Source organism: Daktulosphaira vitifoliae, unplaced genomic scaffold, assembly GCF_025091365.1.
Source record: "Daktulosphaira vitifoliae isolate Bord-2020 unplaced genomic scaffold, ASM2509136v1 Scaffold_1, whole genome shotgun sequence".
Classification (NCBI taxonomy): Eukaryota; Metazoa; Arthropoda; class Insecta; order Hemiptera; family Phylloxeridae; genus Daktulosphaira; species Daktulosphaira vitifoliae.
The window spans coordinates 72,928,776-72,945,889 of NW_026099572.1; the positions used below are offsets into that span (position 1 = coordinate 72,928,776).

Sequence of the window (17,114 nt, forward strand, 5' to 3'; positions counted from 1 at the left end):
ATTAGTATTAAAGCCCCCCTTAAATTTAAGATACTCTTTAAAGAACTTCTAATATGTGGTTATTTGTTATTTAATTATTGTCTATTCTCGTTACTTATTGTATGTACGGTTAGCCTCCCAGGTGCACCTCCCTCTCCAATAATAGCTATTTTAACAGGCTTAAGGTAATACGGCTTTTTAGTGCGATGCACAATTAGCCATCCTACAATATAGCTGCCTCGTACGAAACAGTTTTCATATGGCAGTGAAACATGGATTATTGATAAGACAGAAGCATTAGAGTTATAAATATGGAGAAAAATAATAAACACAAGAAAAGAAATGAGCAAGTACTCGAAGAAAGACAGCTAATAAAGGTGATTGAATCAAGAAAAATAGTTAATCGTACACATCATCCGACACAATGACTTTATAATCAACATCTTCGAAGGAAAAATAAATGGAAAGAAACCAAGAAGAAGCCAAAGGAAGCAATATTTTAAAAATATACTGGAACTCGTGAACTGTGCGTTTTTTGTTTCACTGAAGAATTTGGCGTCAGAAAAGAGTGGCTTCAACAACAAGGGATTGTCTTTAATGTATGATGATGATGAACAAATACTGATAAAAAGTGTCTGCAATTTTTTTGCCAAAACAACAGAAGAAATTATTTGACGATTAAATTATCAGTTCCACGTGAAACGTTAAGTTCACTACGTGTTAATGGAGTCTAATTGAGTTTAAACTTGGTAGCTATTTTTTAAATTATAAAAATTTATGGATTAGATTCCTTCAGCCATAGGTTGGGTCAAGTGGACAGGCGCAGTAAAAATTCTGTCAAATTTTTTGTTGGGATAGAGGCTTAAGTGCTGATAACGATAAACAATTATGGATTAATGTATATAATATTTAATAATAGAAAATTTTTATTTTTTGAACTCTTTAAAATTCAGCAAAAAAATATTTTTATTTAAATTATTTAATAGATATCATTAACACTTGTAAGTTAGAGAATCCATTTAACCTCATCTTCAAAATATTAAAATATTTATATATACACTTTTTTAAACGTATAAAATTTTATTTAAACGAATTATAATAACATGTTAAAACTAATCAACTGCGTGAATATTTCCAAATTCTTCGTCAAACTGTTGTTTTGAAATCTGAAATATGAATAATACACATTAGTAAAAAATTTACTTTAATTTATGTGATTACTGAGAACTAAAATGTCTTCATGAAATACGATATGACATCTTTTAACTATATAATAGTAATATTTAAACATTTTTAGTTTATATAATTTATCTAGCTTTATCAGACGATGAGTTTCAGAAATATTAGTCATAATACAGAATTATTAGCTAACTTATCGCTGGAGAGAGGGAATTAAGCTACTTTTAATTGGTGTAGGTCATATAAATTCTGAGACTAATTTTGTGTATTAATTGATTCCAGAGTCTATTAAAAACACAAACAAGTTGATCACCTGATTTCAGCATACTCCGGCTAAACGTACCATTTTCTTTGCCAATTTTTTTTTTTGAATTTGTATAAAATTATTACGAGTTAAATTTAATTTTTAGAGATAAAACTTCTTATATATACAATAAAAAATCTCTCAGACTGTCTTGCACTTTTTTTTAAGTGTTTTCAATCAAATTGCTTTCGTACTATCTTTACAACGGTATCCCCAGAGAACAAAATTTTTATCGCATTTGATTTACTTTGCAATTATGTAATTTAACCACGGCCGTTATCCATTTACTTAAAAGGGTATACATTAGGGAGTTTGTTCCATTAAAATTTTTCAATACTCAGATGTATTACTTAATAATAAAATGTTCATTTAAATATTTTATTTTTTACCTCAAGTCTAAAGATGTGCACATTTATGATTTTCATAGCTTTAAATAACACATGACACAATATGTCTTTAGCGTTATCNTGAATTTATGATTTTCATAGCTTTAAATAACACATGACACAATATGTCTTTAGCGTTATCGTCAATAATTTTTTCACAAATTAATTATTGCAAATTTTTGTATAGTTACCAAAAACTCTTAAAACGACGAATTTTTTTATGTATATTATATAATGGAATGATGGTTATTCAATTTTGGTCACAGATTTAAAACAAAATTACTAATTCTTGAAGACTATAAGTTATTAATAATTAATAAATAATATATTTAAAAAGTTATTTCAAGTATTTTTAAAAACTATATAAAAATTTGATATTTTTATAGAAAACACACAATTTTTTTTTTAAATCGAACATAACATTTAAATTTTTGTACATAAATTATTTTAAATGTGAACTAACTGCCGAGAAAATATTAAAAGAACTTGTAAAATCAGGGTAATGCAATTAAAAATACTTAAAATGATTAACTAATTAATTTTAAAATAAAATATTATTGTAAGTTGCCAATTGGCAAACATTAACTTTAATGCCCAAAGTATAAATAGATTATTTCATTTAAAGTTTTCACAAAAAATAATAAAAAAAAGATCAATGATACATATATAAATTATATAGATGACTTCACCAGTGAATGAATAGTTAAGAGTTTTTCATATTTTAAAACTATTTATTAATTTATACTTTCATATCACACTCATAAAGCTACGAGTGCTTTATTGGAAAATTCTCTATAATAACAATGTAAAAATATTTATAATTAACTATGACAATTTTAATTTATAATATTATACTGAATGATTTCATTTTATAATTTCCATTGAATGAATAGCTATTGATGTATCAAAAATTGTAATATTGAGGTAGGACTAAATGAAAATATTTTATAAGTTAAAACTTTGTGGTGTTTGTCAATTAGTAGGTTCATTCACTGGTATTATCACCCTACAAAATATTTAACAATATGTTATAGATAGGAAAGGAGAGATCGATAAGGGGAAAAGGCTAAAGATCCTTTCCTCTATTGAATTCCTTAGAAGAGCACCCTGCAAATATGATATATACAAGTTCAAACCAATAGATTTTGATAATAGAATTTGTTTATAATATTTTACATTCTTAGTTTAGTATATGGAATTTTCAGTTGGTGTATACAAACAATGTGTTATGATAGAAATAATAGCCAGCTGTACTTACTATTTAGTTCATAGGCCATATGCAGCTTTATAACAAATATTATATGGCTCACATTAAAACTAAATTTACTAGAGGGTACATTAGGAGAATAAAACCTTTTTCCTTAGTATGTAGCTGCAAGAAATTTTTAAAATTCATAGTTGGGCTTTTAAAAATCTTAGTGAGTACCGCTACTTTAAACCTATTGCTATAATTCTTAACTTAATAATTTTTAAAATTTTAGCAATTATAAATAACTTGATTAAAGTGTCAAGGATTTTATAATTGAAATTTCAAAAACTTAAATTTTTTAGAAAAAAAACTACAAACCTTCTTATTTTTTAACTTTTTCATTAGTGCAATATCTTTTGCTAAATCGTTAAGTTCATCTTCAGTAAAAACTTGTTCACGTTTTTTTTTTATTTTGGCTTTTCCTTCCAATTCCATTTGTTTACGCAATTCTTTCTTTCTTTTTCGTTTTTCTCTTCTTTCTAATTTTTTTTGTTTAGCATCAGCCCAAGCAACTGATTGTTTAAGACCTTTTTTGTGTTTTATTCGACATGGCCACATTCCCGTTTCTAAATAGTTTTTCAACTTTTTCTGTCGAGATTCTTCTCTTTCATTATTTCTAAAGGAATTAAATATTAACTAAGGATAAAATTTAAATTCAATATTTAGGTTTTTTTAAATTTATTAGTTATAATACAAGGTTAAGATGTGGTGTGAAGCAGTATTCATTATTTAGTCACCACCTTAGCATTCAGCAGCACTGTTTGTCATTTGTTTAACAGTTTTATTTGCAAGATTATTTTTTTTTTTTTGGATTATTTAAAAATTGTATGACAAAGGACTTTCATTAAAATAAGAAAACAAAAGTCACCTCTTAAGATACTTTTAAACTTTTAACTTACTATAACAAAATAGCTAAAAAACATATAAATTGTGCATTACTTGTGTAATTTGTGGTCTTTTCCCCATTTTCTTTTGTTCAAAAACATTAAGTGTCCATAGAGTAGTTTTACATATTCTTATTCTTATTATAACCCACTCCTACCTCCAGAAAAAAACTGAACTGTTAAAATTGGCAAACAATTATATCGAATAACTATTCGAATTGTTTTTGTACAACCAAATAGGGTGTTTTTAGCATAAACTATCGAATAGTTTTTAAACTATAAAATAGTTTTTAAAACTATCTGAATAGACTATCGAATAGTTTTTAAAAATATTCGATTAGTTCTAATTAAAATTTGTATGAAGTACAATTAATTATAATAAGAAGTTAATTAGCGAATACTTAAAATAAATTATTATACAATTAATAACAGTAAAAAGTACCATTTTATTTATTTTTAGTTTGTGAGTCATTGGTAAAAACTGATAAATATGGGTTGAAAATTAATGTATAGAATTTAAATTATAGATTTTAATATTTTCTTTTAAAATGGTATTTACAAAAATTTTCTAAAATTATTTTTACTTGCTCAAAAAATTAAAATAAAAAAATAATTTGGTAAAATTCATTTTTTGAATATAAATCATTCTTAATTTTCGAAATAATCATTTTACAACAAAATGTTTCGTAAAAAAAAAAATATGTAAAGTTAAATTTTCTAAAATATTGGTCTTATGTAAAATTATAGTTGTATTTATAGTTTTGCTATTTTAATAACACTAACGATCTAAATAGGATTGTTTTAAAACTGTTTATTCAGGGTACTAAGATTATAAATATGATACAATTAATAATAAAAATAATTAGTAATGAGCATTTTCAAATATTTTAAACTATTGATTAATTATTCGAACTTTTTATACAACCGAATATTTTATTTTTAACATAAACTATCAAATATTTTAAAAACTATTCGAATAGAGGTACCGAATAGTTTTAAAAAAATATTCGAATAGACTATCGAATATTTTTACTATTCGAATAGTTTTTGAATGACTATCGAATAGTTTGAATAGTGGACAACTATCGAATAGTTTGATAGTTACTATTCAATATTTCCCATCACTAATTTTAATGATTATTAAATGCTTTAAATATAACATTAAAATACTATCTCCCTATCAAATACAATGTTTTATAGAGTTTATATATAGGTGTTCAGTAAGTAAGGAAACTGGTCAATTTTTATAAACAATGAGAGATATAAAAATCCAATTCCTTATTACTGAACATTCTATATAATTGCCCATTTTATTGATCTATTCAGTATATAATAATAATTAATTATAATTAATGTTATATTGTTATTTTAGTAATATATAAAATATATATATACTGATATTTGATGGAGTTAAAATCAACATCAATGGGCATAAAATCATTAATGGTCTTGTTCTTCAGTTCTGGCATTTTTGGAAGCCTAAGAAGCCCAAAACCTGTAGCAAGTTTCCCAAATTCTAAATCTAAAACAAAATATATTAAGAAAAGTTCATACATTTTTGTATTAAATTTATTTATTTATATAACTTATGTTAATGCATTATACGCAAACTTTAAAAAAAAAAAAATGAATGAAAAACTTAAAAACTCTTTATAACCTTTCACACGCAATATTAAATTGCATTCATGTTTTGAGTACGCTTGGATATATGATACAAATGCTTTATTTGCCTTGTCAAAAACATTTCTATCTTTAAGTTGACGTTTACGTACTCTTTGAACAACTTCTTCAACATTTTTAACTTCTATTGGTGGTAAAGATTCAAGTACTACCTTATAAGTTATAAAATTATTATAATTTTTTTGATAAAGTACAGGATGATTTATTAAGGACAAGACATTCATTTTCTCAGAAATATTGAAAATGTTAAATTTTTGTAAAGGAAAATATTGTTTGATTCAAAAAACTCTACAATAATATATAGGTAAATAAAATTTTTAGACTTCTATTTTTAACTTAATAGTATAATAGAAAATAATTTAGAAACAATTTTGTTTTTTTAGATTAATTGTTCATTTTTAAAAATTGTTTAAAGTTTTGAATTCAAAATAGAAATTTATCACTAATTTGGTTTTTATAATACTGGAGGCAACAATAATCTGTTTCAATGATTCATGAATTATTTTTATGGTAGTTATCAAAAAAATTTTCTCACTGGTTGTTCAACAATATATGATAGTTAACTGGTCTGAAATATAAGAGTATATGTCTATTCTTCGTCATCAAAGTCTTCTGTATACAAAACAATAAAATAACAATAGAAATTTGGTTAAAAAACACTTGAACATGTTCAAAAAACAAATGATATATCGGTAAAAATAATTATAAAAACAAAAATGTTTGTACAATTTTTCTATCATATTATCAATTTAAAAATAGTGGTTTTCATTTAAAAAGTTAATGATAAGTATTGTAACCCCGAAGAGATGAAAAAAAAATTATTTACCTACATATTGTTGTAGAGTTTTTTGAATCAAACAATATTTTCCTTTACAAAATTAAAAATTTTTAATAGTGTGTCAAGAAAATAAGTGTCTTATCCTTAATGAATCACCCTATATAAAAATTCTTACTTTTTGGTTTGAAAATATGAAGTGTGTATATACATCTTCATTAGGCATTAATATTATTAAAGAAGACCCATTTTTACCAACACGAGCAGTTCTACCTGCTCGGTGAACAAATGAAGATGCATTACTAGGAGGATCATATTGAATAACCCAGTTAACTTCAGGTATATCAACACCTCGAGCCATTACATCAGTACATAATAATATTCCTAAAAATAATGAAATGGGTAAATTTTACAACAAGACATATCCATTTAATTAGCGGAATAATAGAAATAAATAAAATAATAAATCAAGTTAAATTGGAGTGATAATTTTTTTCATCAAAATTAAAATATATCCTTTAAATCTTCTAAAAAAGTATACTTTAAATTATTGGAAAAAAAATATTCTAACCTGCTTTCAAAATTTTATTTTAAACATGAATAAAACACATTGTTATAGTCAAATTTAAAATTTTTAGGATAATAGTCAAGTCTTTGAATTAGAAATACTACAATTATGAATTAGTTGATTTAAGTAGAACATTCTTTTATCATTTGAAATCGATTTTTCACAAATAAGTTTAACCAACTTTTGCACTGATAATCTTATCTCTATTGAATAAGTTATTAAGGAATTTAATTATTTTATAATTTTAATAATTTAAAATTTTTTTATACAATATAATTTTTATATAATATTTTTTATAATTTTTATATTATCTTATAATAAAAATGTATACCTGTATAATATATATATATATAAGAAGAATAACATGATAGATTAATGAAACTTACATTAAAACAGATAATTTAATATTACTAACCCCTTTCTGCTAGACAAAATACTTGGAAAGTTTTATACCTTTTACTGTTCATTTTTCCATGTAAACTAAATAATTTGATTTCTGGTATTAAGCTGAATTAAACAAAAAATAAGCAAATTTAATGTTTAGATTGTATTAATGATTTTCACTATAGTACGGGAGAAGTATTTTTGAAAAAAAGTGTGACATGACACATAATATTTAAAACACTAAAGGAATTTAATAGATTCATATCAATAAATAAAAAGAATAATATTTTCAAAATATTTTACCTTCTTAGAACTATTGAAAAATATTCAACACATGCACATGTTGATAAGAATAACATATATTTTAAGTTTAATCCATTTGTTTTTAAAAAGTTAACTAAATAAGCTAACTTTTTATCAGCTTCGCATATTGTATAAAAATTTTTTAATGTCACAGGAGTAGAAATAGCTTCAATTTGCTGACTAAAATCAATAAAAACAAGTCTAGTAATAATTTAAGTAGTTTGATTTTTTTGAACTAATGACATAAATAATAGCATAATAAATTATCAATATATACTATTAAATTATAAGATAACTTAACACGTTCGCCCCGACAAATTCTTTTCCGATTTTTAAACTTTTTCAAAACCCCGACGTGTACCACCGGTGGTACACGCAGTAGTTTTCAAAACCCCGACGTGCGCCACCGGTGGACACGGTTACTATGGTGATTGTACGCTATAAAATGGCATTGCGGAGTATTTTATACACGTATTTACTTTTGACCGAAATTTGATCCGNATTTTATACACATATTTACTTTTGACCGAAATTTGATCCGTGCGCCACCGGTGGCCACGTCGGGGCGAACGTGTTAATAATCAATTTATGATGATTAAAAATATATTTTCCTTACATATATTATGACATAATATTGTAACTATAATTTAAAAAAAATTCACCTTTTTGGATTCAAGCAATGTTTTTCTTTAACTACGATCATTATAGGATTACGAAGTCCTGCTTTTACTAGCATTGCAACTTGTTTAGTTTGAGTAGCAGAGAACAATCCAGTTCTTCTTTGTGTTGGTAAATAATGTAAAACTGTATTAATTGATTTTTCAAAACCTAATTCAAATAATTTATCAGCTTCATCTAATACTAACATTTCCTGAAAAAAAATTAATTAAAAATGGTTTTTTTAACCTTTTAGATATTATATACTACTAAAAATGCTATAAACTTCACTTACTACTGATTTCAAAGATTTATGAATATTTAAATTTGGTATTTTTCTAGTAAGTAAGTCTTCTAAGCGACCTGGTGTTGCTACTAATATATTAGCTCCATTTGTGTTAAGTGTTTTTACATCGAGTTCAATAGGATTGCCTCCAAGTGTCAGCAATTGAGTTAAACCATCAATATTTTTTAAAAATTCTGCAAGGACTTGACTAATTTGAGAAGCCAATTCTCTAGTGGGAGATATAATAAGCCCTCCAATTTCATGTTTTTTCCAAGGTTCACTTCGTTTCTAAATAAATAAATTAGTTTTTTGATATTGTAGTATAAGGTGAAAATTGATTTGTATGAGTCAAATGACCATTCTAAATTGAAGTATTTTAGCTTTGAAGCAAAGCTAAAATGGTATTGGTTTTATGATGGTTTGTGTATGTTTTTGTATGTCTGTCCATAAAATTTGTCAGCATTCACTGTAAAGGTTTTAATAATCAATTCGCCAAAAGAACTTGATTTTAATCTAGTTGAACCACCTATCATTGCTAAAAATGGGTAAAAAGGTTCTTCAATTTTAGAAAAGTTTTAATAAGTGCTACTTAAAAAAATCTCATAAATATATGAATAAATACTTTTCTTCTTTTTCTACGCTCACAGCAGCCATCCTCATATCGCATTCAATAACAACCCTCCATCTCTTTTTTGGTCTTTCTCTATCTCTTCTTTCTTCAACATTCATTTCTATAACTGTTTTTACATTTTTCGATTCTTCTCTCTTCATAACATGACCAAACCATCTAAGTCTATTTTCTCTCATTTTACCCACAATTGATGCTACACCTATACTCCCTCTAATATGTTTGTTCTTTATCCTATCTTCTCTAGTCACTTCACTCATCCATCTATGCATTCTCATCTCTGCTAAGTGCTACTCTAAAATATTTCATTTTCAAAATATTTTTACTGTATTTTAAAACTGTTATTACAATTAAGGAAATTTATTCTAAAGTAATGTCAAAGTAAGAAAAAAAATTCTTTTTAATAGAACAAAAATTTCAACAAGAATTCAATATTTTTTTGAAATTTCAATGCAAATCTGTAGATGGTGTTTTATTTTAAGAAATTGATGAATAATTACAAAAGCAACATCAAATCCTATTTCTTTAATTATATCTTGATAAGTAGTTTTTTTTATTTAAATGTTTAATAATGAATAAATACTCTTCTTCTTTTTCCTTGCCTTAATACCAACTACTGAGGAATGGCCATCCTTATCCTAAACTTCCACTTGACATGACCTCCCACATCAGCCGTTCTCATATCGCATTCACTGATCTCAACACCTCAAGTCTTTGATTAATTATCTTTCTATTTTCTCCTATTAACACTATATAGTCAGCAAACAACATATACCACAGAACCTCTCCTTTTATTTCTCTAGTAATTTCATCCATCACTATAGAAAATAATTAAGGGCTTAAAGCAGAACCTTGGTTCACTCCTACTTTTACCCTAAAACTTTCTGTAACTCCTCCAACACTTTTAACCTTGGTACAAGTGCCATCGTAGTTATCTGCTATTATATTAATGTACCTTTCTTTATTTTTAATGCTACCACCACCTTATATATTCTATATTTCTACTGGCAATACATCTAATCCTATTTCTTTATTCTTTTTCATTGATGCCACAGCCTACTACACCCTCTTGTTCATTAATTAAGTTTACTAGTCCCTATTCCATGAGATATCCTTTAATGTCTAATATCTTTCTTGGATACTCCTCATTCAGTAAGTTTTTAAAATACTCTTTCCCCTTTTTTTCATACCATCATCGTTCGTTAGCACCCTCTTATCAGCACTTTTTATACACCTTACATAATGATAATCTTTAGTCCTTTTTTCTCTTACTTTTGCAAGTCTATAGATTTATTTCTCGCCTTCCTATGTTCCTAGACTATTATACAACTAATCTTACCTCTTAAATTTTGCTTCACCAACCACACACTAGGCTTCTTTACACAAGAGTTTATACTCCAACTAATCTATTCTCTTTCTGTCATATTTTGAACTGCTTTTTCTTAGCCTCTATGATTTTTGAACGTCCTCATCCAGCTACCAAGTTTCCTTGTCTTACGGCATTCTACTCCTACTCTCACCAACAATCTCTTTTGTAGTATTCTTTACATAGCTAGCAAATCTATTCCACACATCATTTATGTCTCCAATGACATTCCACGCTGTCCTCTCTTTTACCTTCTTTAAAAACACTTGTTCATTTTCTCCTTTCAATTTCCATCACCCGATCCTAGATTTTTCTCCTGTGTTCTTTCTGTTTTTGTATATTTTCTTCTAACTGCACAACAACTTCATTACCATCAGTCTATGTTGTGAAGTTACATTCTTGTTTGGGATAACTTTACTATCTTTTACTCGCTTAATTCTCTCTCTCTTACACATCAAATAATCAATCTGTGATCTATGAATCTTCTTGGCGCTTTCTAAAATAAATAATTACCACAGCAAGATCATACGATACTGCGAAATCCAGGATTCTTTCTTCAACCACACGTTTCGCACTAAAACCATACCCTTAATCATTTTCTAAATAACTTTTATATGTTTAATAAGATTTTACAATTTAAATATAAAGAACTGAATTAATTTAATTATTTACTTTAACTAAAAAAAACATTCAAAAAGTTATTAAACAAAACTACTCAATTGAGTGTATTATTAATTTTGATTATAATTGTAAAAATACATTGTTAAATTCAGGTGAAACTAAAAATTATTTTTTTTAGAAATTATTTATACAGCAACATGTTACCAAAAAATTTGGAATATTATAGACTGGTAGTAGCACACACAGACAGAGTAAAAAAATTAATGAATTGCAAAGTAAAATGATTTAATTTTGTAGTTGAAATCTATAATATTATCAAACTTAATTTGACAATAAATACTTTAAAAATACAAGAAATGAATGATTTTAATTTTCAACATGGAGAATGTGGACTAATAAACTTATTAATTGATAAAGTAAATTTTTTAGGGTAATATCTTCAATCAGATATGAATTGTCATCATTTGATGTATCATTGAAAAAAGTAGATCAAGAGCTAAGAAAATAAATGACAGCCACAAAAAAAAAAAAAAAATCACATAATAAAATAATTTTAATATAAATAAGAAATTTATTTTCACGAGGGGACACTACAGTGATAGGATCCTTGATATTTACTGAAGTTATTAAAAAAAAATTAAACAAAAATCAAATAAGTTTTTTAACTCAAAAAAATTCATTGCCATAGGAGGATGTGAACCCAAGCATTAAAGACATAAGTGTTATAGATTCGGCAACATTACATTATATGCTATGTCAATTATATTATTAAATCGGTGTACTTTTTTAGTAAGGTATTCTAAAATAAACTACAAAACCGAGAATTTCTTTACAAAAATAGCATATTTTTGAATACGGTAGACATTATTACCATGAAGATAAACTTAAGTTCAAAATTTTTTTTTTTATAGTAAAATATATTACATACACTTTAATTTAAGATATATATAAAAGTGTCAGTATTTCTGGAATGTTTTCAAAAGTTAATTTTTTGTGAAAATGTTAACATTTTGAATCCTCCATGTGCAAATGAACGGTCAGATTTACAAAAAAAATGATAGGTAAACCTAATGTATCTATAAAAAAATTGTTTGTTTCTTTTCATCTATTATTCAAAAAGTTATAACCGTTTTAACTAAAAAAAAATTAAAAAATTACCAATTTTTAAATTTGTAGGTATTTGAGGGTTTCCTCTCTTTACGGAGAACAAGGAAAATTATTTCAATTTTTGAGGGTAATTTCATCGACAAGATAAGATTTATGATTTTTTGACATATTATTCATCAAAATTGATCCAGTGAGAGCTGAGAATAAGTGGTAACATACACAAAAAAGAAACACATCATAGTAAAATTAATACCTTTTTTGCTTCACATTGAAACTAAAAATTTAAATATAGTAAAATTGGTGGGCTTAAGATATAGAAGTTAAAGTAAAATTTTATATATAATTTTTGATTGCAATTTTTTATAATTATATATTATACTATTTTTGTGTTTATAAACAAGTGTTCTACACTATGTTTATAATGATAATGATAATTTTACTGTTTAAACAATAAAGCCTTTTATAAATAGAAAAAAATTAATAGATATTAAGACTGTGAATGATTAAGTCACATTCCTTAAAAAATAAACAAAAATTGTTGAAAAATAATCATTTTACACATAAAATCTAGATTAATTAATGAACACTCAATTAGACAACTTTTTATTTAAGTTTATTCATAATATAAGCTTGAACAAAAATAAATTTTTTGAAATTTATTCAACAAAACAGTATGTTTTTTTGTATAAAATTTAATTAAAATAATGAACTTTAATATGATTCTTACAAAGCAAATATTAAATTATAATACATCAACGTTACATTAATTTTCTTGTCATTTCCTGCTAAATAATTTTCTATATCTATTCAACTTACCAGAATTATTTCTAACATTGGAACCAGGAATGCCAAAGTTTTTCCACTCCCTGTCACAGCTTCAGCAGCCACATCTTTTTTTTTTTCTAGAAAATTTCTAATAGATTCTGCCTAAAAATCATATGGAATGACATGAGTTGATAAAGATATTTAAAGTTATATTATAAACACCTGGATTGGAGTCATAGAATCAAATTTGAAATTTTCTTTTATTGTTTTAAGCACTGGAAGTGATAGATTTGCATCATCCCACTTTAACGAAGGGGCTGAAGTCATGTTTTTCTAATCAAATAAAAGTATAAGTTTATAGGATTAAAATTTGTCTTATTCTATTCTAGTAATTATTGTCCACATATGCTTAAACAAAGTTTTTCAGAAATTTCCATTGTAAAATGATAAAATTAATCACGTGCTCCTAGATTTGTTTACATTTGATATTAATATGAAGAATGGTACAGATTGGATATGGTCAGATGGTGTATTTTTTGATTTACTGATAACTCTAATCTGCCTTAATGCAGTGTCACCACATATAAGTTGTTAAATTATTGTACAGCATATTTTCCTATAATTATTGTATCGAATAATTGGTAATGCATGTGTACACCTAAATCAATGTATATTAATGGAATTTCATAAACTACCCAAAATTTGAGTAGTTTTTATGTACTATTTATTGATAAACTATTTTACCTATTTTTAATCTACCTACATTAGTCTTTTTAACTATTGCAGATTAAATAATAGTCGTTCAAGTTAATGATAAAAAACATCTTTTGTATTGTGCATTGGACGTTAGATCATTTTTTAAATTTTTTATATCCTCGAAAAAAAAAAAATTAATTTACGTTATTCAACTTAATATTTTATCTTCAAAGTGATCCTGACATGTCTGAATATCTTTAAGGACAACGTTTTTATCAGTGAGTTAGGGATAAAGTTCTCAATCCACATCGTACGCCTGGAAGCTTAAAAAGTGTAATATTATAAAATACTTTTTGATATATTACAAATTAAATAATTAGTAAAAAAAATACAAAAAGAACACCGAATTTAGTTTTAATATTCTTGACATGTTTAAAAGCGTGTTTTTTTAGTTTTTTTAAACTATATTTATATTTATTAAAATTTACAAAATTAATTGTTATTATTTTTTATTATAGATAAAAATTAATAGATAAGTTACTGAAGACGCATGCAAAATAAATATAGTTAAAAAAAAATAAAAAAACATGCTTTTAAAGCACATCGAACTAAAAAGTTAAAAATAATTTTTAAAATAAGCTTAAAACAATAATGAACAAAAATACCAGTATTATTGAGAAAATAAGCGTCTCGCGCTCAATATACGAAAAATATGGCACAAAGCACCTATAGTCTATTAAAATAGCCTGTTCAATTCGCATAGCATCACTACATCTATGTACTGAAGACTTATTTATAATAAAAAAATCAACTTCATGGCATAAAGCTTCTACTGTTGCTTGAATAATATAAATTACGTCTTGTGAACTTATTTTACACCGATCTGACTCAGCTACAAGTTTCGGTACTATGAAATTTGTTTGTCCCCTTTTATTCCGTTTTGCTAAAACATTAAAAGGTTTTTCGTTTCCAGATCCTATGGATGAAAAAGAACTTATTATAATTATATCATCTGATAAATATGGTACACTTTGCTTTGAGTATACCTTATTTATCATATACCAGATGATAATTAACAGAATCTAGCAATAAAACTCATATATTTAGTAAAAATCGTAATTTGATCGAGCTATTTAAGCTGTAGCAATAAAACGATCGGTTCAATGACATTTTTACTTATTACTTTTATTTTGTAAAATTTAATTTTAAACAATTTTTGTATGAAATATTAGGTCGTAACACAAATGGTTCGTCAGATATGATGAAATATTTGTAAATATGCCTATTTTAACAATTTTATGAAATATTACGTAATTTGGCATTTTTCAGCAAAACTAATGGATATAGAAGAAAAACTGTTAGAATTTAATTTATATAAAACAATAATTGTTTTATATAAATTAAATTCTTAATTATTGAAATTGAATTGTAAATTTAATTAATAAATTTACAATTCAATTTCAATAATTTTTTTTGTGAGAGTGCTAATTTACAAGTTAATTGCTAAAAACGAAAAGACTACCATTTTTGGTCTATTTTCAATGCCAAATTGGCACGGATTAAACTTATCTGATTGGCCGGAAATTTTTTGCTGCCACATTTTATATGTATACACACAAATTTGAGGGGTGAGCCCGAAGAATTTCCAAAATTTAAAAAATAAGGGACACCTTAAAATACACATTACAGGGTTTCGATGATCAGATTACCGCCCCATTGCTCAGTGTCATATTAAAGGTTCTTAACAAATAATTAATATTTATTCCTTAATAAAGGGGATCTACATTTTTTTCTTTATATCTTTTTATCTTTATTGTTCTAAACCCTCGGAATCTACAACCCCAATAGAGATATAAATATCATATTTTAATAAACAAGTAATAACCCAGAATAAACCATCATCTTGCTAAACTTAAATACTAAGTAAAAACCCCTCGTTATTTAATTTTATTTTGAGCTATTACAAAATTAATTCACCATTTGATAGAGCTCGAAAAAGGCAGGCTAAATATAAGTATAAAAGGTATAGAAAGAAATCCAACGTACTAAAATTTTATTTTGGTAATTATTAATTAAAAATTGTAAATTCGATTAATAGTTTTTTTATTTCATAGACTAGTAATTAATTTTTTTTGTTGTCACTGAAAACATATCAGTTAAAAATCCTCAAGAGTATAAAACGAATATAATATATATATATATATATACTTTTTAAAATTTAAGAAAAAAAATTGAACCATTTAGTTATCTAGCTAATTTTTGTAATTGTGTGCAAGCAGTTATATGAACATAAAATTTGAATTTGAGGAGTTATTTTATACTAATAGAGTGAAATTTTTGAGTGCTTTTAATTTTACCCTTCCTTAACATATACATATATATTTTTGAGAGTTTGATACCCTTAATAACTTCATTTCCGAAAGTGTTTTACTACAGCGAATAATGTAATTTTATTGTTTTAAAAATGCATGAGTTTAGTTGATTATATATTTTATTATACAAAATACATATTATTATATATATTTAGGTCAATTACTTATAGGCTAAAAGTATATACGAGTGTGGGTTATATCTTACAACACACAATTATTTTAATGGCGGTAGACTTTATTAAACAAAATTATAACACGTAAATAGACGTATAAACACTAAAAGAAAATAAATGTATATACAGTAAGGAAAAAATAAAATAATCGAAGTAAACGTAATACACGATGACAACAGCGGCGGAGTGTAGCGGTCGTGTAGNAATTTAGGTAGGTGTTATAATAGAGGTGCAAAACAAATAAAATTTTTTGTTAATAATTAAAAAGTTAATAATTAATTTTTCTCCACCCTAAAAATATTTTCATAAAATAATAAATATAATTAAAAAAAAAATAATTGGGGTAGGTTAATGAACCTTAACCTCTTAGTTTCACATGTGGATTCCAGGGAAATCAGATATTTCTTCATAAAAGTGAAGGACTTCGCTAAATATAATGATATAAATTAAATTTTATATGTTATTTTTGAAACTTACGAATCAACCAGAAAAAAAGTTCGCAACTAATTTTTAAGGACTATAGGACAAACTCATTACCTCATAATTTCCCGGTGCTTAAATAACACTAATAGTGTAAATAGGATCTTGTAATGTTGGTGTGCAAAATAAAAATAATTATTATTATATTATTAAAAAATATATATTGTATAATGAAATATTAATAATGTAAATAATTACACATATCTAAGACATCAATTTTATGATCATCTAATTTATTTTTCGTTTTGAAGAGGCAGAGAACTTTTTTATGC

At 25.3% G+C, this 17,114-nt stretch overlaps 1 protein-coding gene across 1 annotated transcript; it reads right to left on the reverse strand.

The window, feature by feature from the left end:
* Nucleotides 1–1,039: 1,039 nt before the first annotated feature.
* LOC126894203 (ATP-dependent RNA helicase DDX55) lies at nucleotides 1,040–16,559 on the reverse strand. Its single transcript, XM_050665035.1, has 13 exons — nucleotides 16,354–16,559; nucleotides 14,483–14,793; nucleotides 13,344–14,140; nucleotides 13,173–13,283; nucleotides 8,644–8,922; nucleotides 8,354–8,562; nucleotides 7,692–7,871; nucleotides 7,420–7,511; nucleotides 6,615–6,820; nucleotides 5,639–5,813; nucleotides 5,377–5,503; nucleotides 3,416–3,713; nucleotides 1,040–1,145 (listed from the first exon to the last, which is right to left on the reverse strand). Exons 3-13 carry the CDS (start codon nucleotides 13,446–13,448, stop codon nucleotides 1,092–1,094), a joined length of 1,836 nt encoding a protein of 611 aa, XP_050520992.1. The 5' UTR covers nucleotides 13,449–14,140; nucleotides 14,483–14,793; nucleotides 16,354–16,559; the 3' UTR covers nucleotides 1,040–1,091.
* Nucleotides 16,560–17,114: the final 555 nt, after the last annotated feature.